The sequence below is a fragment of the Mytilinidion resinicola genome, assembly GCF_010093595.1.
Source record: "Mytilinidion resinicola strain CBS 304.34 unplaced genomic scaffold BDZ99scaffold_6, whole genome shotgun sequence".
NCBI classification, from domain to species: domain Eukaryota; kingdom Fungi; phylum Ascomycota; class Dothideomycetes; order Mytilinidiales; family Mytilinidiaceae; genus Mytilinidion; species Mytilinidion resinicola.
The window spans coordinates 147,932-164,658 of NW_022985442.1; the positions used below are offsets into that span (position 1 = coordinate 147,932).

A 16,727-nucleotide genomic window follows, 5' to 3' on the forward strand; every position below is an offset into this window, starting at 1 on the left:
ATGAGACGATACCGAAAGCGAACGACGATGCTTGGCATAAATGGCACAAAAGAAACCACGCGGTGAGGGTCTCGTAACAGCAGGATTCCACTTTCTTTTTCATTTCGAGTGTTCGGTAGTTAGTATCAATATCGCATGACGACATTCAAGAGGAGATAATGTTGCTAATCAAATAACACAACCTCATTCCATTGATGAATCAAAAAAGGGTACGGAGCCACGCACCACAGGTATCTAAACAGCTCTGCGCGACCCAACTTCAACCCCCCCCGGTCCTTTCCAAAGTATCTCAAACCCTCATCAATGCTTCCCCCCCAACGGCCTGGGCCCAATAATCTGCCGCCGTCCCCCAAATCTAATCCCCTCGCCGCCCCTATTCTGCGAGTCTCCGCCCAAATACCCATACTGATTGACGTCCCAACTCTGGCCCTCTCCCGTGCCCTGAGTCGTATCCCGCGGCGCAGCTGCTGCTGCCCGTTGCTGCTCTTCCCACTCTTTCTGCCGCTCGCGCTCCCGCTCCATTTCACGTTCGAGGAGTGATTTGGACGCCCAACCGCCGGCTTTGGTCTTGGTTTGGGCAGCCGCGCGACGAGCGTCTTCGGCAGCGCGCTCCGAGGTGGATGTGAGGCCCATTTCGGAGGGGAAGTGGGATGCGGGTTTTGCGGCTAGGGGAGGAGGGTTGGAAGCGAGGAAGCGGTCGGTTCGAGAAGCCGGTGCTGGTTTCGGTAATGCATAATTGGACGGGTCGGGGAGAGGGCGGGAGGAAGGTTCTGGCAGGGGACGAGTCGGGAGAGAAGGGGCAGCTGCAGAAACAGGATCGGGTAGAGGACGCGGGGTTTTGTGCTCGCTCCATTGCTGGCGGAGGTACTCGCGTTCGTCGCCGGCCCAGGAGACTTCGCTCGCGCCGTCGCCGAAGGCACCTGGTGGTTGTGGGGTTGGTGCAGATGGCTGGCGAGACTTGCTCTTGCTACGTGATCGTGCGCTGGTTTTACTGGGAGCCTCGTCGCGGTGCCGTTCTTCGCGTTCGAGCTGGTACTGACGCTCACGTTCTTTGGCTTCCTCGAGCTGGCGCTCGAGGTCTTGGATTCGGTCGCGTTCGCGGTCGGCGTGGCTGTTGCGTCGACTCCTGGGTTTACCGGGTTGGTCTGCGAACGTGCCTTTCAGTCTTGCGTCGCTGAGGGCGCGTTTGCGTTGGGTCTCTTTGGCTACGCGGTCTTGGGCTTCCTTTTCTTCCCGGACTCTTTGTTCTTCGTCTTGCTTCCACTGCCGCTCTTGCTCTTCCCATTCCCGCTTCTGGGCTTCGACGCGGCGTTTTTCGTCTTCTCGCTGCCTCCGCGATTCTTCTTCCCATCGTTGCTCCTCGTCCCTCCGGGCACGCTCTTCCTCAGCTTCACGTTCGATACGGCGTTTGCTTTCCGCCTCCTCGGCCAGTTGTCGCAATCGCTCGTCTTCGGCGGCCTGTTCCCGCCTCTTTCGCTCTTTCTCTGCCAGACTGGGAACGTGTGGTCCAGCAGTAGTTATTTGCCTCCGCCCACCAAATGAGATCCCTTGGTTGCCTTGACTTGCGCCTCCCATGTAGCCATATTGATGAATATTCCACGCCGGTGCAGTGACGCCCTCATCTGTCTTTTTACTCCAGCTGCTCATCGGTCCCTGAGGAGATTTTGTCGCGCCATCCGTCGCTCTTGACGACGCAGAGCCACCTGTAAGTACAGGACTGAGTGCTCGATCCGCTGATGGCGGCGGAGCTTGGCGGGAAATAGGATTGAAGGTGGTCGAGCCGCTGGTTGTGCTTGTATTGCTAGCCCCTCTGCCTCTTCCATAAGTGCTCGTGTTGAAACCGCCGGTGGTGGTGGCCCCCGTGGTAGTCGGGCTCATCTGATTTGCGCGCTTGGGACCTATTGCAGAAGGGAATCTCGAGGGGTTTATGGAGTTGGCCACTCGGCTGAAGGCGCCCAAGCATTGCAGCACCTGCGCCGGATCTTTGGACTCAAATAAATCGACGGTGAGAAAGCGGTCGTGGGAGGGCATGTTGAGCGGGGGGAGTTCGCAGGCGCGGAGGAAGTGGGATATATTCTCCATCTGTATGAATGGCATGGGCGACTTCTTGAACCTGATGCCGGGGGATGGAACGGCGAGATTGACAAGTCTGGATAATTCGGTTAGGGGAGTCCATAGCAAGGAGGGCTTTCCGTATGTACGTACTTGCATAATGCTGTGCCATCTTTGAGAGCCTCCAGCAGGTCTCCGGCAGGCAGTCTTTCTCCGAGTATGTCCTCGATCCATGTCCGGACTTCGTTGGCAGCTTGGGGAGTGTAACGCGACATGCGCAGCCTGCGCATATCCTGATCTAGGGAGGATACCGACGCCATGGTGGTGAACAAACAACGGGGCCACTGGGTAGCGAGGATGCAGTGAATCGCAGGCTGTAGGGACGAAAGCGATCGTGACCAAAGTGATGGACTATGTGTGGTGTAGGTAGGTAGGAAGATACGAGGAAGGGGTGCGTATAGGGTTGCGCGTTGCATCTAGGAATAGCAGAGGGAGGAGCGAGATGAGGGGCCAAGCATGACGGCGTTTGAATTGCTGAGTGTACCTAGGTATTGTGGCTGGCATTCCCCCAGCCACACCCGTGTTGTGATTGCTTCAACCTCATCTTCAACGCCCAACGACCACCCATCCAGGAAAACAATCTATGTGACTAAACTGACCGGCAGGAACACTCTGGGTTGAGGATAGCCTGCCACGCCACGGCATGGCACGGCATCTCTCCTCGGATTTCGTGCCGAAAGAGTCTCAGTCGTCATTCGTTGCTGCGCTCCGATACTCGCATACCCCACCATTGATAATGGAAACTCACGGGGAGAACCCATGATTTCCGGTCATCTCTCTTCAAACAAACGCCACTGACACGTGTAGAGCGCTGTGTTGTTTGTGGGTTGCGCAGCATTGTCACTTGTCATTGGTATCTTCTCGCTTTTGTCCTAAGCTTCTGTGTTTTCTGCCATCTTCAACGCCATAACTACATCAAGTCATTTGGTCCTCTTTCTTGAATCTTTCAGATCTCTCTGATACCTTCCATCTTCAGTCAAGATGGGTCCGAACTCCGCCTACATCTACCCATCCTCGGATCCCCAATTCGTGACCTTCCCCAGCCGAAGAAGCGTTGTCCACAGCACGAAAGGCATTGTCTCGTCTACGCAGCCACTCGCTACTCAAGCTGGACTCGAAATCCTGAGAAAGGGAGGAAATGCTGCAGTACGAATACCCTTTGGCATCAGCCACGGAACTCCCACGTTTGATAGCTCAGATTGTGGCGCTAAAGTCAACTGACATCCCAATCAGGATGCGGCAGTAGCCGTTGCAGCCGGGCTCAACATGACCGAGCCTGGCTCAACTGGCATAGGTGGCGATATGTTCTGTCTCTTCTACGACGCGAAAACGAAGAAAGTCCACGCTTTAAACGGCTCTGGTAGGTCTGGCTCGCAAGTCACGCTAGAGACCATCAGGAAAGATCTGGGAATAGCTGAAGGGGAGTCTGGCCGGATTCCGATGGATAGCGTTCACGCAGCAACAGTCCCAGGCGCTGCTGCAGGTTGGGTTGACTGCGTGGAGAAGTTCGGCAGTGGGAAGGTCACCTTAGAAGAGATATTGGCTCCAGCCATCGAGCTTGGTGAAAAGGGGTTTCCCGTGTCGGAGCTTTCTTCGACCTTCGTGAGTACCTTAACTTTCAATCTATGCCGAATGGCCCAAGACTAATTACAGGAATGCAGTGGGTTGCTTACGAAGAACCTATTCGGACGGCATCTCCCAATGGAAGCGAATTGCTGAAGAAGGATCCAAAAGCTCCAGGAGGATGCAGAGCACCGGGTCCAGGAGAGATAATGAAGAATCCAACCCTAGCGAACACATACCGCCTACTCGCCAAACATGGGAAGAAAGGCTTCTACGAGGGCGACGTAGCCGAAGCACTGATCAAGGTCGTCTCAGATCTAGGCGGTCACCTCAAGTTGGAAGATCTAAAGCACCATGCGGATTTCGGTACCGAAGAAGTCGATGCCATATCCCTTAAATTCTCCGGTCAAGGTGTCGGTGACGACCACGAAGGAGAAGGCATAGAAGTTTGGGAACACCCACCCAACGGCCAAGGCATCGTCGCCCTCATGGCACTCGGTATACTTCAAAACCTCGAGAAAACCGGCAAGATAAGCAAGTGGAGCGAGAAAGAGCACAACTCCGCAGCGTTCGTCCCACATCCCCCTTACCATCAGCACCACAACTAATACAGTCTCCAGACACCTCCACGCCGTAATTGAAACCCTCCGGATCGCCTTCGCCGACGCAAATTGGTGGGTCGCCGACCCCAACGTCTCCAAAGTGCCCTCCGCCGAGCTCATTTCCCAACCCTACCTCGCCGAACGCGCCAAGCTCTTCGATCCCTCCAAGGCTTCTCCTATCCCCTCTCACGGCTCTCCCGCCCACTCTCACTCCGACACCGTCTACTTCTGCGTCTCCGACGCTTACGGCAACGCCATCTCCTTCATAAACAGCAACTTCGGCGGCTTCGGCACTGCTATCGTGCCCAAAGGCTGCGGCTTTACGCTGCAGAACCGAGGCGCCGGGTTTTCTCTAACTGCTGGTCATCCCAATGTCCTAGAGCCACGGAAGCGACCGTACCACACCATCATCCCAGCCCTCATTACCAACGCCAAGGATCAGAGCTTGCATTCTGTATACGGCGTCATGGGCGGCTTCATGCAGCCTCAGGGCCACGTGCAGGTGCTGCTGAATCAGCTCGTGTTTAAGTTGCATCCGCAGGCAGCGCTCGATGCGCCACGCGTGTGTATTGGGGCGGGGATGCCGGATAGGGATGGGCGGATGACGGATCGGAGTGTGTATCTTGAGGAAGGGATTAAAGAGAGCGTAGTGGAGGAGTTGAAGGGGCTGGGGCATGATGTTAAGGTAGTCAAGGGGTACCAGCGGGGGTTGTTTGGGAGGGGGCAGATTATCAGGCTGCATGTGGAGGATGGGGTCAGAGTGTGGAGTGCGGGGAGTGATCCCAGGGGGGATGGGGCGGCGGTGCCGCAGTAGAGGTTGGGGGTTTCTGGATAGCTGCTAGAGATTGGGCTAGGGCTCAGCAGATATCATACGTGAGTTTGGCTTCCTTGAGGCTCCCTAGCCGTTATCATCTTGCCTCCGGAAATACCCATTTTCGCTCCGAGTTGAGACCTCGTGGTTATCACGTCCAAAAACGACCTTCAAATTAGCTTCACGGAAACATGGTCATGAAAAATTGCTGAAACACCTCCATCCCTCAATTGCCCTGCCCTAGTTATAAAATCTCTCGAATGTAACCGCGTAGAACATGATTTGTAAGACGCAGAGGCCCCCACTGCATCCCCTTATCGTAGTCCCTTTCCACTCCATAACCAGACTCCGAATAAGCTCCACAGAGGTAGGCTTTTGGTACACCACTAAAGTACCCCCGTCGGGAAACCCGTCCTTTTAGTTTCAAAGTTTCACATATCTAACCGTGTGAACCCAATTTTAGCAGACGCGGGGTGGTACGCCATGCGCACCCGATGTAGTCATTTCACACTCTGTAACTAAGGACCCAGAATTAGGTCGATGGCAAGAGGATAAGGCCGGAAAGCCGAGGTGCTTCGTATTAGAGATTGCCTACTTTCGTTATAAATACTCACGCATCTAACCGTGTAGAACCAAATTTCATAGTCGCCACGTGCACACGGAGGCCACGCTTCGTGGACGCTTTGTGGTTCTTTTTCACTCCATTACGCACCGTCCCAAATCAGCTCGAGGGATTTAACCTTTCGATAGATAGCTGGAGCACCTCCGTTAAAGGACTAGTCGGTTTTGTTACAAGTTTCTACATATTGAGCCGTGTAGAGCTAATTTTAACAGACGTGGAGCGTACGCCGCGTGCACCTGTTACAGTCACTTTCCAACCTGTAAATGACCGTCCTATATCAGCTCCACGGTATTAGGACTGTGAACTATACTTGAAGCTCCTCGGCTTATCAATTCTGCCACTCGGTTACAAATACTCACCGATCTAACCGTGCGAACTTGAACTTAATAGACGTGGAGGCCTCACAGCGTTGACATGACGTAGTTACGTCTTGTCACAGAAGTAACTAAATTAGAGCGTCTAAATCAGGCCTATAATTTTAGGACTGCAAAAAGTAGTCGGGGTACCTTGCTAGAGGAACTGGCTACTTTTGTTACCAAGATCGACATATCGAACCGTGTAAGCTTGAACTTGATAGACGCGGAGGGCACACCGCGTGCACCAGGTGTAGTTACTCCTTGTTATAAAAGTAACTAGATACAGAGCGTCTAAATTAGGTCTGCGACATTAAGATAGTGAAAAACAGCACAGGTGCTTTGCTACAGGAATTGGCTAATATTGTTACAAGTTCTTACGAATCGAACCGCGTGAAATTGATTTGGTAGACGCATAGGCCACGCGGAGGGCACATCGTCCACTGGGTTTTTACTACAAAAGTAACCAGATCTGGAGTGTCTAAATCAGCTCGATAATATTAGGATTTAGGAAAATAGCGGAAGTGCTTCGCGAGAGGAATTGGCTATTTATGTGAGAAGTTCTTACGGATTTAACCGCATAAAGTTGATTTGGTGGACCAGGGGGGCACGCCGCGTGCATATGCCCAGGTCACTTCTTACTCCTAAACTAACCAGATCTAGAGCCTTCAGACTAGACCAACGATAGATGGTGAAGAGATTACGTGGGGGTGTTTCGAGAGAGGTTTTAATTATTGATGTTACAAGATCTTACGGACTTAACGGTGTAATGCTAGGTTTGATAGACTCGGAGGGGTACGCGGAGGATACGTGGAGGGGACGTGTTGTGTTGCTTTTTCCGACGAAAGTAACGGAAATCAAACTATTGAATCGCGGAGTTAGTACAAACCTAGTAGGTGTGGGTGAGGTAGATTAGTAGAGGCTTCCGGTAGTTTCATTGCAAATTCTTACCAATTTAACCGCTTGAAACGATTTTGGATAGACGTGGAGGCCATGTGGGGAACAAGCGGGGGAGACATGTCGTGGTTCGCTTTTACAAGGGCGATCCAGAACCCAAAGAACTCACTGGGAGGGCAAAATGATGGATTCTACTAGGTCTGTCAGTCATAGAATTGAAATGGCATACCCTCTGAAATACTCATCGCATCACCCTCTTCACCCCCTTTACTACCCCTGCGCCATCCCCATCCCCATCCCCGCCCCCAAAATCAAAAGCATACCCGCCAAACTCTTTCCCAGCCCCCTCATCAACCCCATGCTTCTTTCCCTCCTTCACCCTCTCCGGCACCTCCAACTTTCTCTTCCCACTACTTCCACCGGCCGCATTCCGCACCTCCAGAAATGTCGGCAGCATCTCCTTCTCCACCGCCCTCGGACTCTCCGTCCACCAGTGCTCCGCATTCCTGGGCGGTCGTCTACTCCTTCCCAATGCCTCCGTCGCCGTCCATCTTTCTCGCATATCCCACCTTAGCAACCCCTTTAGGAATTTCAACGTCCCTTCAGTAGCTACGCCTTCGAAGCGGCGTGCGAGGTTATCCGCCCGTCCGCTGGGCATGCCATCCCTCTGCCACCGAACCAGGCCTGGACAGCCTAGTTCCCGCAGTGCCTCGACGTCTTCTTTGGTGGGTGTGCCGAGGAGCTTCACGATGGCCGCTAGTTGCGCGATTGGCGTTTCGGCAGGGAGGACAGGCTCATTGAGGAGTAACTCGCTGATTATGAGGCCAGCGGACCAGAGGTCAATGGAGGGGGTGTAGTGGGCTGTGCCGAGTAGGATTTCGGGAGCGCGGTACCAGATGGTGACGACGCCGGGGGTGAGGGGACGGGCAGAGTAGCGGCGGGATAGGCCGAAGTCCGCTGGGTGGTGTTAGATGTAGGGATAAAGGATCGGGGGTGTTGTGGAAAGGTACCGAGTTTGAGGACGCCTTTTGCGGTCAGGAGGAGGTTTTGGAGTTTGACGTCCCTGGGATTGTTAGGGTTATGTATAGCGTAAGTGCTGTGAAATGGAGACGAAGACATACCGGTGTATGATGTCGTTGCGGTGGATGTACTCCAAGCCTTCGAGTAATTGGCGGGCAAGGCATTTGACTAGATTATCGTCAGTATAATCAATCTTATCCTCGAAGCACACCTAGACATACCTTGGCTCAACGTGAACTTGACTTTCAGCTCATCCATCAAACTGGCCATGTCCTGCATAACGCCGGCCCTAACCACCTCCACCTCGAGGGCAGAGGCAAGCATAAGCCAGCGAGAATATACCAGAGTTCCTTGAGGTTTTCGTACTCCATCTTTCACCCAGCTTGCTGGATGCTTGGGTGGGGATTACCAACCTGCTCGCAGTACTCCATAACCATGAACACATCCTCCAGCTTGTCTTCGCCTACGGCTACGTCCAGCACATTGACGATGTTCCGGTGGCGTAGGGAGCGGAGGATTGAGATCTCGCGGAGGGTTGTGATAGGGATGCCATTGTGGCGCTCGGAGGAGGAAATATGTAGTTGCTTTATGGCGACGACGGCGGAGGTACGAGTATCGAGGGAGCGAGTGACGACGCCATAAGCTGGAAGTCACATGTCCAAGTCAGTCTTGAGTGTATTGAAGTAGAAGGGAGACCGTGCCGCCTTCTCCCAAGCTATTGAGAGTCTTGTACGTGGAAATGGAGGGGCAGTTTCCTTTTAGGCATTAGCAATTGTATGAGATCATATCAAAGGGGCATACCTAGAAAAGATTCCTGAGTATTCAGATCAAGGGGCTCTCCAGTGATTGACAGCCATGCCGCTGGAATATCCATTGTGACGCCGGCGGAGGAAAGTTGGAGGTGGTGAGTTGAGGTCACGTCGCCTCACGTTTGAGACCGTGCGGCTCCTCCTCTTTTCTTCTGGTCTTCTCACTTCGTCATCTAAGCAAACACTATTCGTATCACCAGGAAAGTGGAATCTCATCAATGCGAGACACTAGAAATGGGGTCACTATTCTGCGACTAGTCAGCGTGTCTCAATTGATGCTCCGTACGTCAGCTAGGATAGCTCTAACAGCCTCTAAAGATGCGGAGACATATCAAAGGCTGTTGCCCCCAAATTCAAGGCATCATGGGTTTGTCTACAGCTTTGTTTTACTCCTTTTTCTTCCCTCAAATAATCCTTTCAATCAATCGCGCCTATCAATCATTGCCGGGACAACCGTCGATTCACGAAGCGTACCTAGAGCTCCTTCACTTGCCAGAGCCAAAATCACGTGAAATAGAATATATTCTCCAGAGTGGAGGCGCAGAGGTATTTTTTGCAAGAGACACGAGATCTGACCACTCTTCCACAATTGCGATGTAGTCATTGTGAGAAGTGGAACAGCAACAAGCCGTCCGAGACGAGCAATGGAGAAAGTAGCAGGATCGTGAACCCGCCTTTGCTGCTGTTGCTAATGCTACTACCATAACGCGAAAAGAGCGTGGATAAATAGGCTGGGTAGCCCCTGGGCTTCGCGATGAAACGGCCATTGCGATTGTTGTTCCGCTCTTCCATTCACTGATAATTACCATTTCGGAGACGAAATGCCAATCATGATCTAAGAACACTTACAGTTACAATTATGACAGTTCTACGCATCTGCTTCCCAGAATATCTCCTCGCTACAGCGCGTTGCCTTTACGGCTCTCTACCATTCTTCATCACTAAGGGCCATACCTAGTGCTGCCTCGAACACCGCCTTCGGCCAATTATCGTGATCCAAATCTTTCGATCTTGCAACCTCCGACCGCATAAGACGCTCATGTTGTCATTTTTAAATCACCAAAAACATACGAAGACTGAGGAACAGAAGTTGATCACACTCGAATCCCCTACTCTGCCAGTTCATGGTCAGACCTTGTATTTCTTTTTCATACCCCTTTCCCTTTGAGACCACGCTGAGCCGGTGGTCTTTGCTTTGCTTCAAAGCTCCAACGAAACAATGACATGTTCTCGTAGCTATTTTGAATGGCTAAACCCTTGCGTCCCCTTTGCTTCTTGGAGAAGGAACCCGGTGAAGCGAGGTGCGAGAGCTTTTTATACGCATGAACGCGCATCACATGCTTTAGGTGCTGTCAACTGACGTCGGACGACTTGAAGCTCAATTCGCTGGTGCAAACCTAATACGGGACGATGTCAAAACATAGCGCGCAGCTGTAGGTGATTTCCACGTGTTGGGAAAGTAAGCACGTGAGAAAGTGTACAAAACCTCCTCTCCCCCTTTCCAAAGGCAATCGGTCTTGCTTCAGCAATTGCAAACAAAAGAGCAAGGGAGCGAAATGGCAGAAATCGAGTGCGAAACTCGCGAATGGAGAGAGAAGGTGGGATTAAAATGGAGCAGGGATCCGTTGTATGGAGGGAGTGTGGGATCGTCGCGCTTCCAGCACTTCAATTGGTGATGCTCTCCATCGTACTCTCTAGAAAATGCCTCCTTGCAGCCGTCATTACTGAAATATAGCATCTTCAAACTCAGGTACTGCTTGTCACCAAATTCGACGCGACCCACCCTCCAATTCCTCCGATACATGGCGAAGCCGACCACCAGCTTTTGAATCTCCCCCAGCCCATGGTGATAGCTCCCTCCACGCTTCGAACCGCCCTAGTTACACTAATCCATGATTCTCTCGCGCGATTCGTTACCCATCCCCCATTCATCTCTCCCAGGTCATGGGTACTTCCTGGACCAGTTTTTGAATGCTCTCAGGTTCATCGGGAGTTGTCGCACTTTTGTTCGAACCTCCCCAGCACCGCCAATCCATCTACTCGTCTTTTCCGTACTGTTGATGCCCTCCTCCTAAACTGTCTATCGACGGGATGCTCTCATGAAATTGCACCTCCCCCCCTCTACCACATACTTTGCAAGGTGTGCGCATTTTGATGGTTTCACACCCTTCCTCGTTCCCTAAGAAAAAATCATCCTTCCGCGACGAAGTGGGAGGTTTTATAGCCCCTCCGGCACGTGCTTTAGGGGCAGTCAGGTGATGAAGTTGACTAAGCTGGACCAGAAAGACGTTTTGCTGCAGAATGAGCACTGTGCATGGCCAGTACAGGGAACAGGTGACTCGTACGGGCTGGAGTAGAAAGCGCGTGAGATGGGGTATAAAACACTCACCTCCCCTTTCTCTTTTCCAGCAGAGGGGTTTTTGTCCTCTGCGACTGCGCAATGCACGACGGAGGAGCACGGTAGCAAAAACCCAGCGGAGTTGCACAACATGGAGGAGAGAGCGTTGATGAAAAACAGATCTTGGCACTGTCACATGGATAGTGTCGGATCAACGCTTCCATAGCATCATTCCATGCAGAGTGCTGGGACCGCCGTGCTCTATCAGATCTAGCACGATGTTGGTGTCCAGCATGACTCTTCAACGAGGGTCTGTAGCATACCAATCTCTTGAAACGCTGCATCTTGGAAGCGTGGTAAGGCTATTCATCATCGAGAGCTGATGAACGCACCGCACCCGAACCCACTGCACAAGTCGATCAGTTGAGATTATTGGGTGTTTTTTATTTCGAAGCTCCCACTCTGTTGACTTGCAGGCCGTAGCATCTGAACATTGACAGAACGCGACATTATGTACATGAGAGCCCTGTTTGCTACTAGCATTGATTGCTGTAGGTGATTGTCATAATCCAACACACTCCACCCGTAGGGATCAGGAAAGCAAGAGTTTGAACTTCCACACACCTCCACCAGCCCATGGTCAGAGTCGCTCGAGAGTGTTAACTTCAAATCTCCATTCCCTCTAAACCATTGCTTGTTCTGTCTGAGTGTGTTGATTTCGAAACACCAACCAATTCTACCAGTCCATGCAAAAATGTGGTTGCGCTTGTTGATCTCGATCCAGCTCCAGCTCCCATTGCAGAATGCATCGTACCCTTTAAACCTCCACGACCTCCACCAGCCATTTATTTCTATCTCTACCGATCTTTTCACACCCCTCTGCCACACCACCCCCGCCCCCTCCACCCACCCATCTATCTACGGATGTCACGTCTACAACCTCACAAGTCACACACCCTTCGATCTCATAGATTTACCTTATATAACGAACAACCTACTCATACACACTCCCAGCCCCACGCCATCCCCTACCCCTCCCTCCTCACCCCAAAAAAGTAATTCCCCCACCCCTCCCCCCCAGGCACCTCCCTCCACCCCAACCCCGGCACATACACGCACCCTATGGTCCTCATCTCCCCCCACCCCTCCCGCTTCTCAAACCACTCCCGCACCTCCCCCTCATTCACATACTTCCGCCAGTCATGCGTCCCTTTCGGCACGATCCCCAGCACATCCTCCGCCATCACATTCGTCACCGCCCAGCTCGTCCACGTGCGCGCGATCGTCGACAGCACCAGCCAGCCCCCCGGCTTCACGTGCGGCATTAGCTTCCCCAGGAACTCGGAGGGGGAGTTGACGTGCTCGAGGACTTCAAAGAGCGTTACGATGTCGAACTGCTCCGCTTCCGTTTTCGGTAGAGGCAGAGCTTCGATCCCCTCGTTCCGGTATGTCAACTTCCCCGTAGACATGAGGATCGGGTCGCGGTTCTTGTGCGCCTCCGCGATCGCGAGCACCTCGGACGAGGGGTCGATGGCCGTGACAGAGCTTGTGTGTGGCAGGCGGGCCGCGCTTTCGGCGAAGATGCCGCCGCCGCAGCCGACGTCGAGGTAGCGGTAGGTTGTTGGGTGCGAGTTTGAGGTAGGCGAGGGGACGGAGGCCAGGCAGCGGGTTATGAAGGTGTGGCGGAGCGGGTTCATGAGGTGGAGGAGGCGGAAGGGGCCGTGGGGGTCCCACCAGCTGCTGGCGAGGGCGTTGAAGTGCGAGACTTCTGTGGGGTCGACGGAGGAGGTCGAGGAGTAGCGGGTGGAATCATGGCGGAATCGGGGCGGTAGGACGGGTTGCTGGGAGGGTCGGGGATGTGTGGGGGTGCGGAGGGCGGAGGTTGTGGATGTTCTGGGTAGCTTTGAGAGAGCTCTGAGAGGGTTGAGTAAGCGTGGAGAAGGCATTGTTGAGGGTGGGAGGTTTGAATGTTATGTGTGAGATTCTGTGGTCATGGCCGGAGCATTGTTCGAAACGTGGGTGTTGAGACGAGTTATGGTCGTGGCCGTTGTCGAGCGTACAGCGCAGCTGACGTGGCCCTGCAGGTCAGATAAGGTATATCATATATAACCTTGCCCTTCTTTCCTAAACCTAGAATTAAACTGGAGGAGGGAGGTCGGGTGAGGTGTTGAGGCCTTGGATTGTGTGCCGAGCCAGGTCAGCCGAGGTTGTGGGCCAGGTCAGCTGAGCTGCGTCCTGGCCGTTGTCAAATTGTTCGAGTCCATGATGCTGGCGCATGGACCAAACCGCTAGCATGGTGCAGGGGTAACTTAGCTTTCTGATGCCAAGTTAATTCAGATCCCATATATCCAAAAAGATTAGCAGAGGATCCTTCACGATGCAGATGCAGTCACAAGAGAATACTGATTACAGTCAAATTGTGCCTTCAAGCTATGTCTAGCTTCTATAAATCAACCGCAAAAGGTGCAGCCCCTCTCGTTGCAGCACAAGCTTCTGTCTATTCATCAATTTGGGACCCCGTTTGTAGGCCTAGTAGGGTATCTTTTAACCCCTCGAAATCAATTCCCGGGTCTCATCCAAACGCCGACGCTATGCAGTAAATGAAATGGCTTTACTTCCTCTTGTGGGAATAGTCCTTCAAGATGGAAGCCATGTGGATGTTGGTCTGCTTCCCGCCCTTCCTCGGAGCCTTTTTCTTCTTCTCCTTCGGTTTCTCCTTCACAGCTGCCCTCGCCTCACTGGCCGGCTTTAGGCCTGCGGCGAGTAGCTTCGTGCGGAGCTCGTCCGGGTTTGCTGGTAGTTGAATCTTGTGCCACTCGCCCAGGAAGTCTGCGTCCAGGGAGTGCATCAGCGTGGGGTCGTTGATCCAGACTGTGCGGGCACTGCCGTCCTTCTTGTTGTGGGTGACCAGCAGTTCCTTCTTTGCTTCCATGGCGGCGATAGCCTCGGGAGCGTCTGCCCAACCATCCTTCAGGTCCTTGACCGTGATACCACAAGCCGACTGCTGGTTCTGCAGGAAGCCCTTGAGCTGCTCGGGCGTCTTCACACTACTCTTGGGCTTGTAGCTGTATGTGTCCCTCTTCGCGTTGTACTGGACTTTCTGCGTAGTCGGGTTTTGCAAGACGCTGATAAGGCGGTTTCGAACATCGGTATCGTCGTACGCAATATTCAAGTAGTCGGTGATCTCCTTGAAGGTCAAGGGACGGCCCGATTCGCGGAGAAAGCTGGTCGCATAGCCGACCTGCGTGAAAATGTGGAGGCCGGTGCCGGTTTCGCTAGGCTGGGAGTAGACAGTCGAGGCCGAGGGCTTTATGGCGTCGGCCGGGCGCTTGCGCTTGGTGCCGCTGCTGGAGGCATTCGAGGGTGTCGGAGAGGGCACAGAGAGGTTGGCCGGGACGGCAGAGGACGTCTTGAGGGAGGACATGCTGTCGGCCTGGGTGAGGTGCTTGACGGCAGCTCTTTCAGCGAGCGAAGGCAGCTCTCGCGCAGCTGTCGATGGCCAGGACCGTGGCGGAGACAAGGTCAGAGCAGTCCCAGAACGGGGCCAGCGTCAGGTATCGAGGGCGCACCGGTGGTTAGCAGACGGTGGTTGTGGTGTGGGTGCGTGACTGAGGGAGGTTGTGGGTTGTGTGGAGGGACGCTTGGACGGTTGCGGCGAGAAGACGGCGGCTTATTTCTGGATTCACTAGCGGGTGTGCAGCCTTGCACAACAAGGCTTGGCGCCAGCCCTCGCTCGCGCCGGCCTGAAGTCGAGCTGCTCTTTCACGTCTTTGACATCCACGAACCCCCCCCAACAAGAGCGCCATTGTCGCCTCACCACCACCCTCCTTTCATTGCCTCTCCCCACCACACCCCCCTCGATCGCGGCCCTCGAGCATGACCTAGCTGGCCCTCACTTCCCTCTCACCATGGCGGCCGCAGCCGTGGACGTAGCCTACTTGGCCGTGTCGTTTGCGGTGCCCCAGTCGCAGATACAATCGCTACTCGACGACCCCACCACCGAACTCGTCGCGTCCATCCTTTCCCAGATCGAGTCCAAGGCTCGCGAACACGACGACGTCAAGGCTGAGAAGCTCCGCATCGATGTGGAGCTAGAAAATGCTGTTCGCTCTGGAGACTCCCGCGCCAAAGCACTCAAGGCCTCCGTGGACAAAGGCCTCAAGGAGGTTGAACATCTCAGACGGAAACTCAACGATGAAGGTATGTGCCCTCGTCCTCGCACTCAACACGCGTTTGCTGATGACCGTCTGTCATCCAGAGAATGCGCGCGCCCAACTCGAGACCGAGCTCCAGACCCTCAAGTCCTCTTCGTCCAACTCGACCTCCGAAGTCCAGGCGCTGCAGTCCCGAATCGCTCTTCTGGAAGCCTCCAACCGCGATGCGCTTTCCCTCGTTGAATCGAAATCCACGGCACACGACAGACTCGCAGATGAGCTCTCTGCACAACACAAGAAGACGCTAGCCCTTCGCCGAGAGGTATCTGAGCTCGGAGAGAAGAACCAAACTCTTGAGAATGCCTCAATGAGCACCAAGTTCCGCGAGCAGGCTCTCCAGCAAGAGGTCGACCTTTTGAAGAAGAACAATGACTGGTACGAGGGCGAATTGCAGACGCGCAATTCCGACCACGCCAAATTCCGCAAAGAGAAGCTTTCCAGGATATCTGAGCTACAGCGACTGAACGAAGACGCCACCCAGACTATCGAGTCCCTCCGCCGTACCGAGACCACTCTGCGAAACCGACTGGAAGAGGTCAATCAGAAGGCCGAGGAAGGCTTCACCAAGATACAGCAGCTCGAGGAGGATAGGCTCAAGATGCAGGAGTCTTTCCGTGCTGAGTTGGATAGTGCTCACCGTCTTGCCAATCTCCAGAAGCAAGGCGCAGACATGGCCAAATCACGCTTGCAAGAAGTTCAATCCGAACTGGACGACAAGAATGACTCTGCGGCGGAGGAAATTGGCACTTTGCAAGCTGAAGTTGTGACGGAGCAATCGCAGCGTCTGGCATTCGAAGCTAGAGTCGCAGAGCTTGAGCTTCAGGTGGAGAATCTAGAAGCCAACCTCACCGAGGCTCGCAATACGATCCAGGTACCAGCTACACCAAGACGTGGTATCAATGGAACTCTTGGGACACCTGGCCGAAGTGCTTCCCCATTCGGTTCCCCTGCTGCTTCCCGGATGAAGTCCTTCACGACCACACAGCTATACACCGAAAACAATGAGCTCAAAGGCAGAGTCGAGGCTGTCACCGCAAAATATGAAGAAGCTTCGAAGACTGTAAATGAGATGCTCCTTCAAATGGAAAATCTTGGTCCCGAGCTAGACGAGCTACGTTCAAACAACGACGAGCTCAATAATACCGTCGGGGAGCTCTCATCGCTTCTTGAAGATGCCAACAAGGAACGTGAGCTGGCCCGGAGGAACGCCAGGAAGCTCCAAGGTGACTTGGACGGCCTCAACACCGACAGGAATCTGCTCCGTCAAGAGTCACGAGACCTCAGCGCCCAGATCCAACGCCTCCTAGTCGAAGGGCAGGCCCGCGAAATGGGCCTAGAGTCTCTCGATTCTGCAACACAGACATACCTGGACCAGGTTGTCAATGG

General features: G+C 53.7%; 6 protein-coding genes across 6 annotated transcripts; 2 read left to right on the plus strand and 4 right to left on the minus strand.

Annotated features, from left to right (window-relative positions):
• Positions 1 to 300: 300 nt before the first annotated feature.
• On the minus strand, positions 301 to 2,372 carry BDZ99DRAFT_568818 (uncharacterized protein; the record flags this gene model as incomplete). Its single annotated transcript, XM_033727822.1, has 2 exons — positions 301 to 2,149; positions 2,206 to 2,372. The coding sequence occupies 2 exons, from the start codon at positions 2,370 to 2,372 to the stop codon at positions 301 to 303; spliced, it is 2,016 nt and encodes a 671-aa protein (XP_033579031.1).
• A 721-nt stretch (positions 2,373 to 3,093) lies between these two features.
• Positions 3,094 to 5,091, plus strand: BDZ99DRAFT_382778 (acylase ACY 1; the record flags this gene model as incomplete). Its single annotated transcript, XM_033715292.1, has 4 exons — positions 3,094 to 3,258; positions 3,346 to 3,714; positions 3,774 to 4,243; positions 4,296 to 5,091. The coding sequence occupies 4 exons, from the start codon at positions 3,094 to 3,096 to the stop codon at positions 5,089 to 5,091; spliced, it is 1,800 nt and encodes a 599-aa protein (XP_033579032.1).
• A 2,110-nt stretch (positions 5,092 to 7,201) lies between these two features.
• BDZ99DRAFT_496589 (Pkinase-domain-containing protein) lies at positions 7,202 to 8,854 on the minus strand (the record flags this gene model as incomplete). The annotated part of the gene is made up of 6 exons (XM_033723450.1): positions 7,202 to 7,917; positions 7,971 to 8,023; positions 8,082 to 8,148; positions 8,202 to 8,330; positions 8,390 to 8,623; positions 8,782 to 8,854. 6 exons carry the CDS (start codon positions 8,852 to 8,854, stop codon positions 7,202 to 7,204), a joined length of 1,272 nt encoding a protein of 423 aa, XP_033579033.1.
• Positions 8,855 to 12,155: 3,301 nt separating this feature from the next.
• BDZ99DRAFT_438972 (hexaprenyldihydroxybenzoate methyltransferase) lies at positions 12,156 to 13,280 on the minus strand (the record flags this gene model as incomplete). Its single annotated transcript, XM_033717640.1, has 1 exon — positions 12,156 to 13,280. Exon 1 carries the CDS (start codon positions 13,071 to 13,073, stop codon positions 12,156 to 12,158), a length of 918 nt encoding a protein of 305 aa, XP_033579034.1. The 5' UTR covers positions 13,074 to 13,280.
• A 249-nt stretch (positions 13,281 to 13,529) lies between these two features.
• On the minus strand, positions 13,530 to 14,752 carry BDZ99DRAFT_460854 (transcription initiation factor IIE, beta subunit). Its single transcript, XM_033719480.1, has one exon. The coding sequence runs from the start codon at positions 14,549 to 14,551 to the stop codon at positions 13,739 to 13,741; it is 813 nt and encodes a 270-aa protein (XP_033579035.1). The 5' UTR covers positions 14,552 to 14,752; the 3' UTR covers positions 13,530 to 13,738.
• A 163-nt stretch (positions 14,753 to 14,915) lies between these two features.
• BDZ99DRAFT_412562 (uncharacterized protein) lies at positions 14,916 to 15,528 on the plus strand (the record flags this gene model as incomplete). Its single annotated transcript, XM_033716657.1, has 2 exons — positions 14,916 to 15,327; positions 15,386 to 15,528. Coding segments are annotated over exons 1-2 (435 nt in total), but the record flags the coding sequence as incomplete, so codon positions are not given.
• Positions 15,529 to 16,727: the final 1,199 nt, after the last annotated feature.

Bases quoted from the DNA above. Each gene is read 5' to 3' on its own strand.
- BDZ99DRAFT_460854 (XM_033719480.1), bottom strand. From the start codon at position 14,551: ATGTCCTCCCTCAAGACGTCCTCTGCCGTCCCGGCCAACCTCTCTGTG.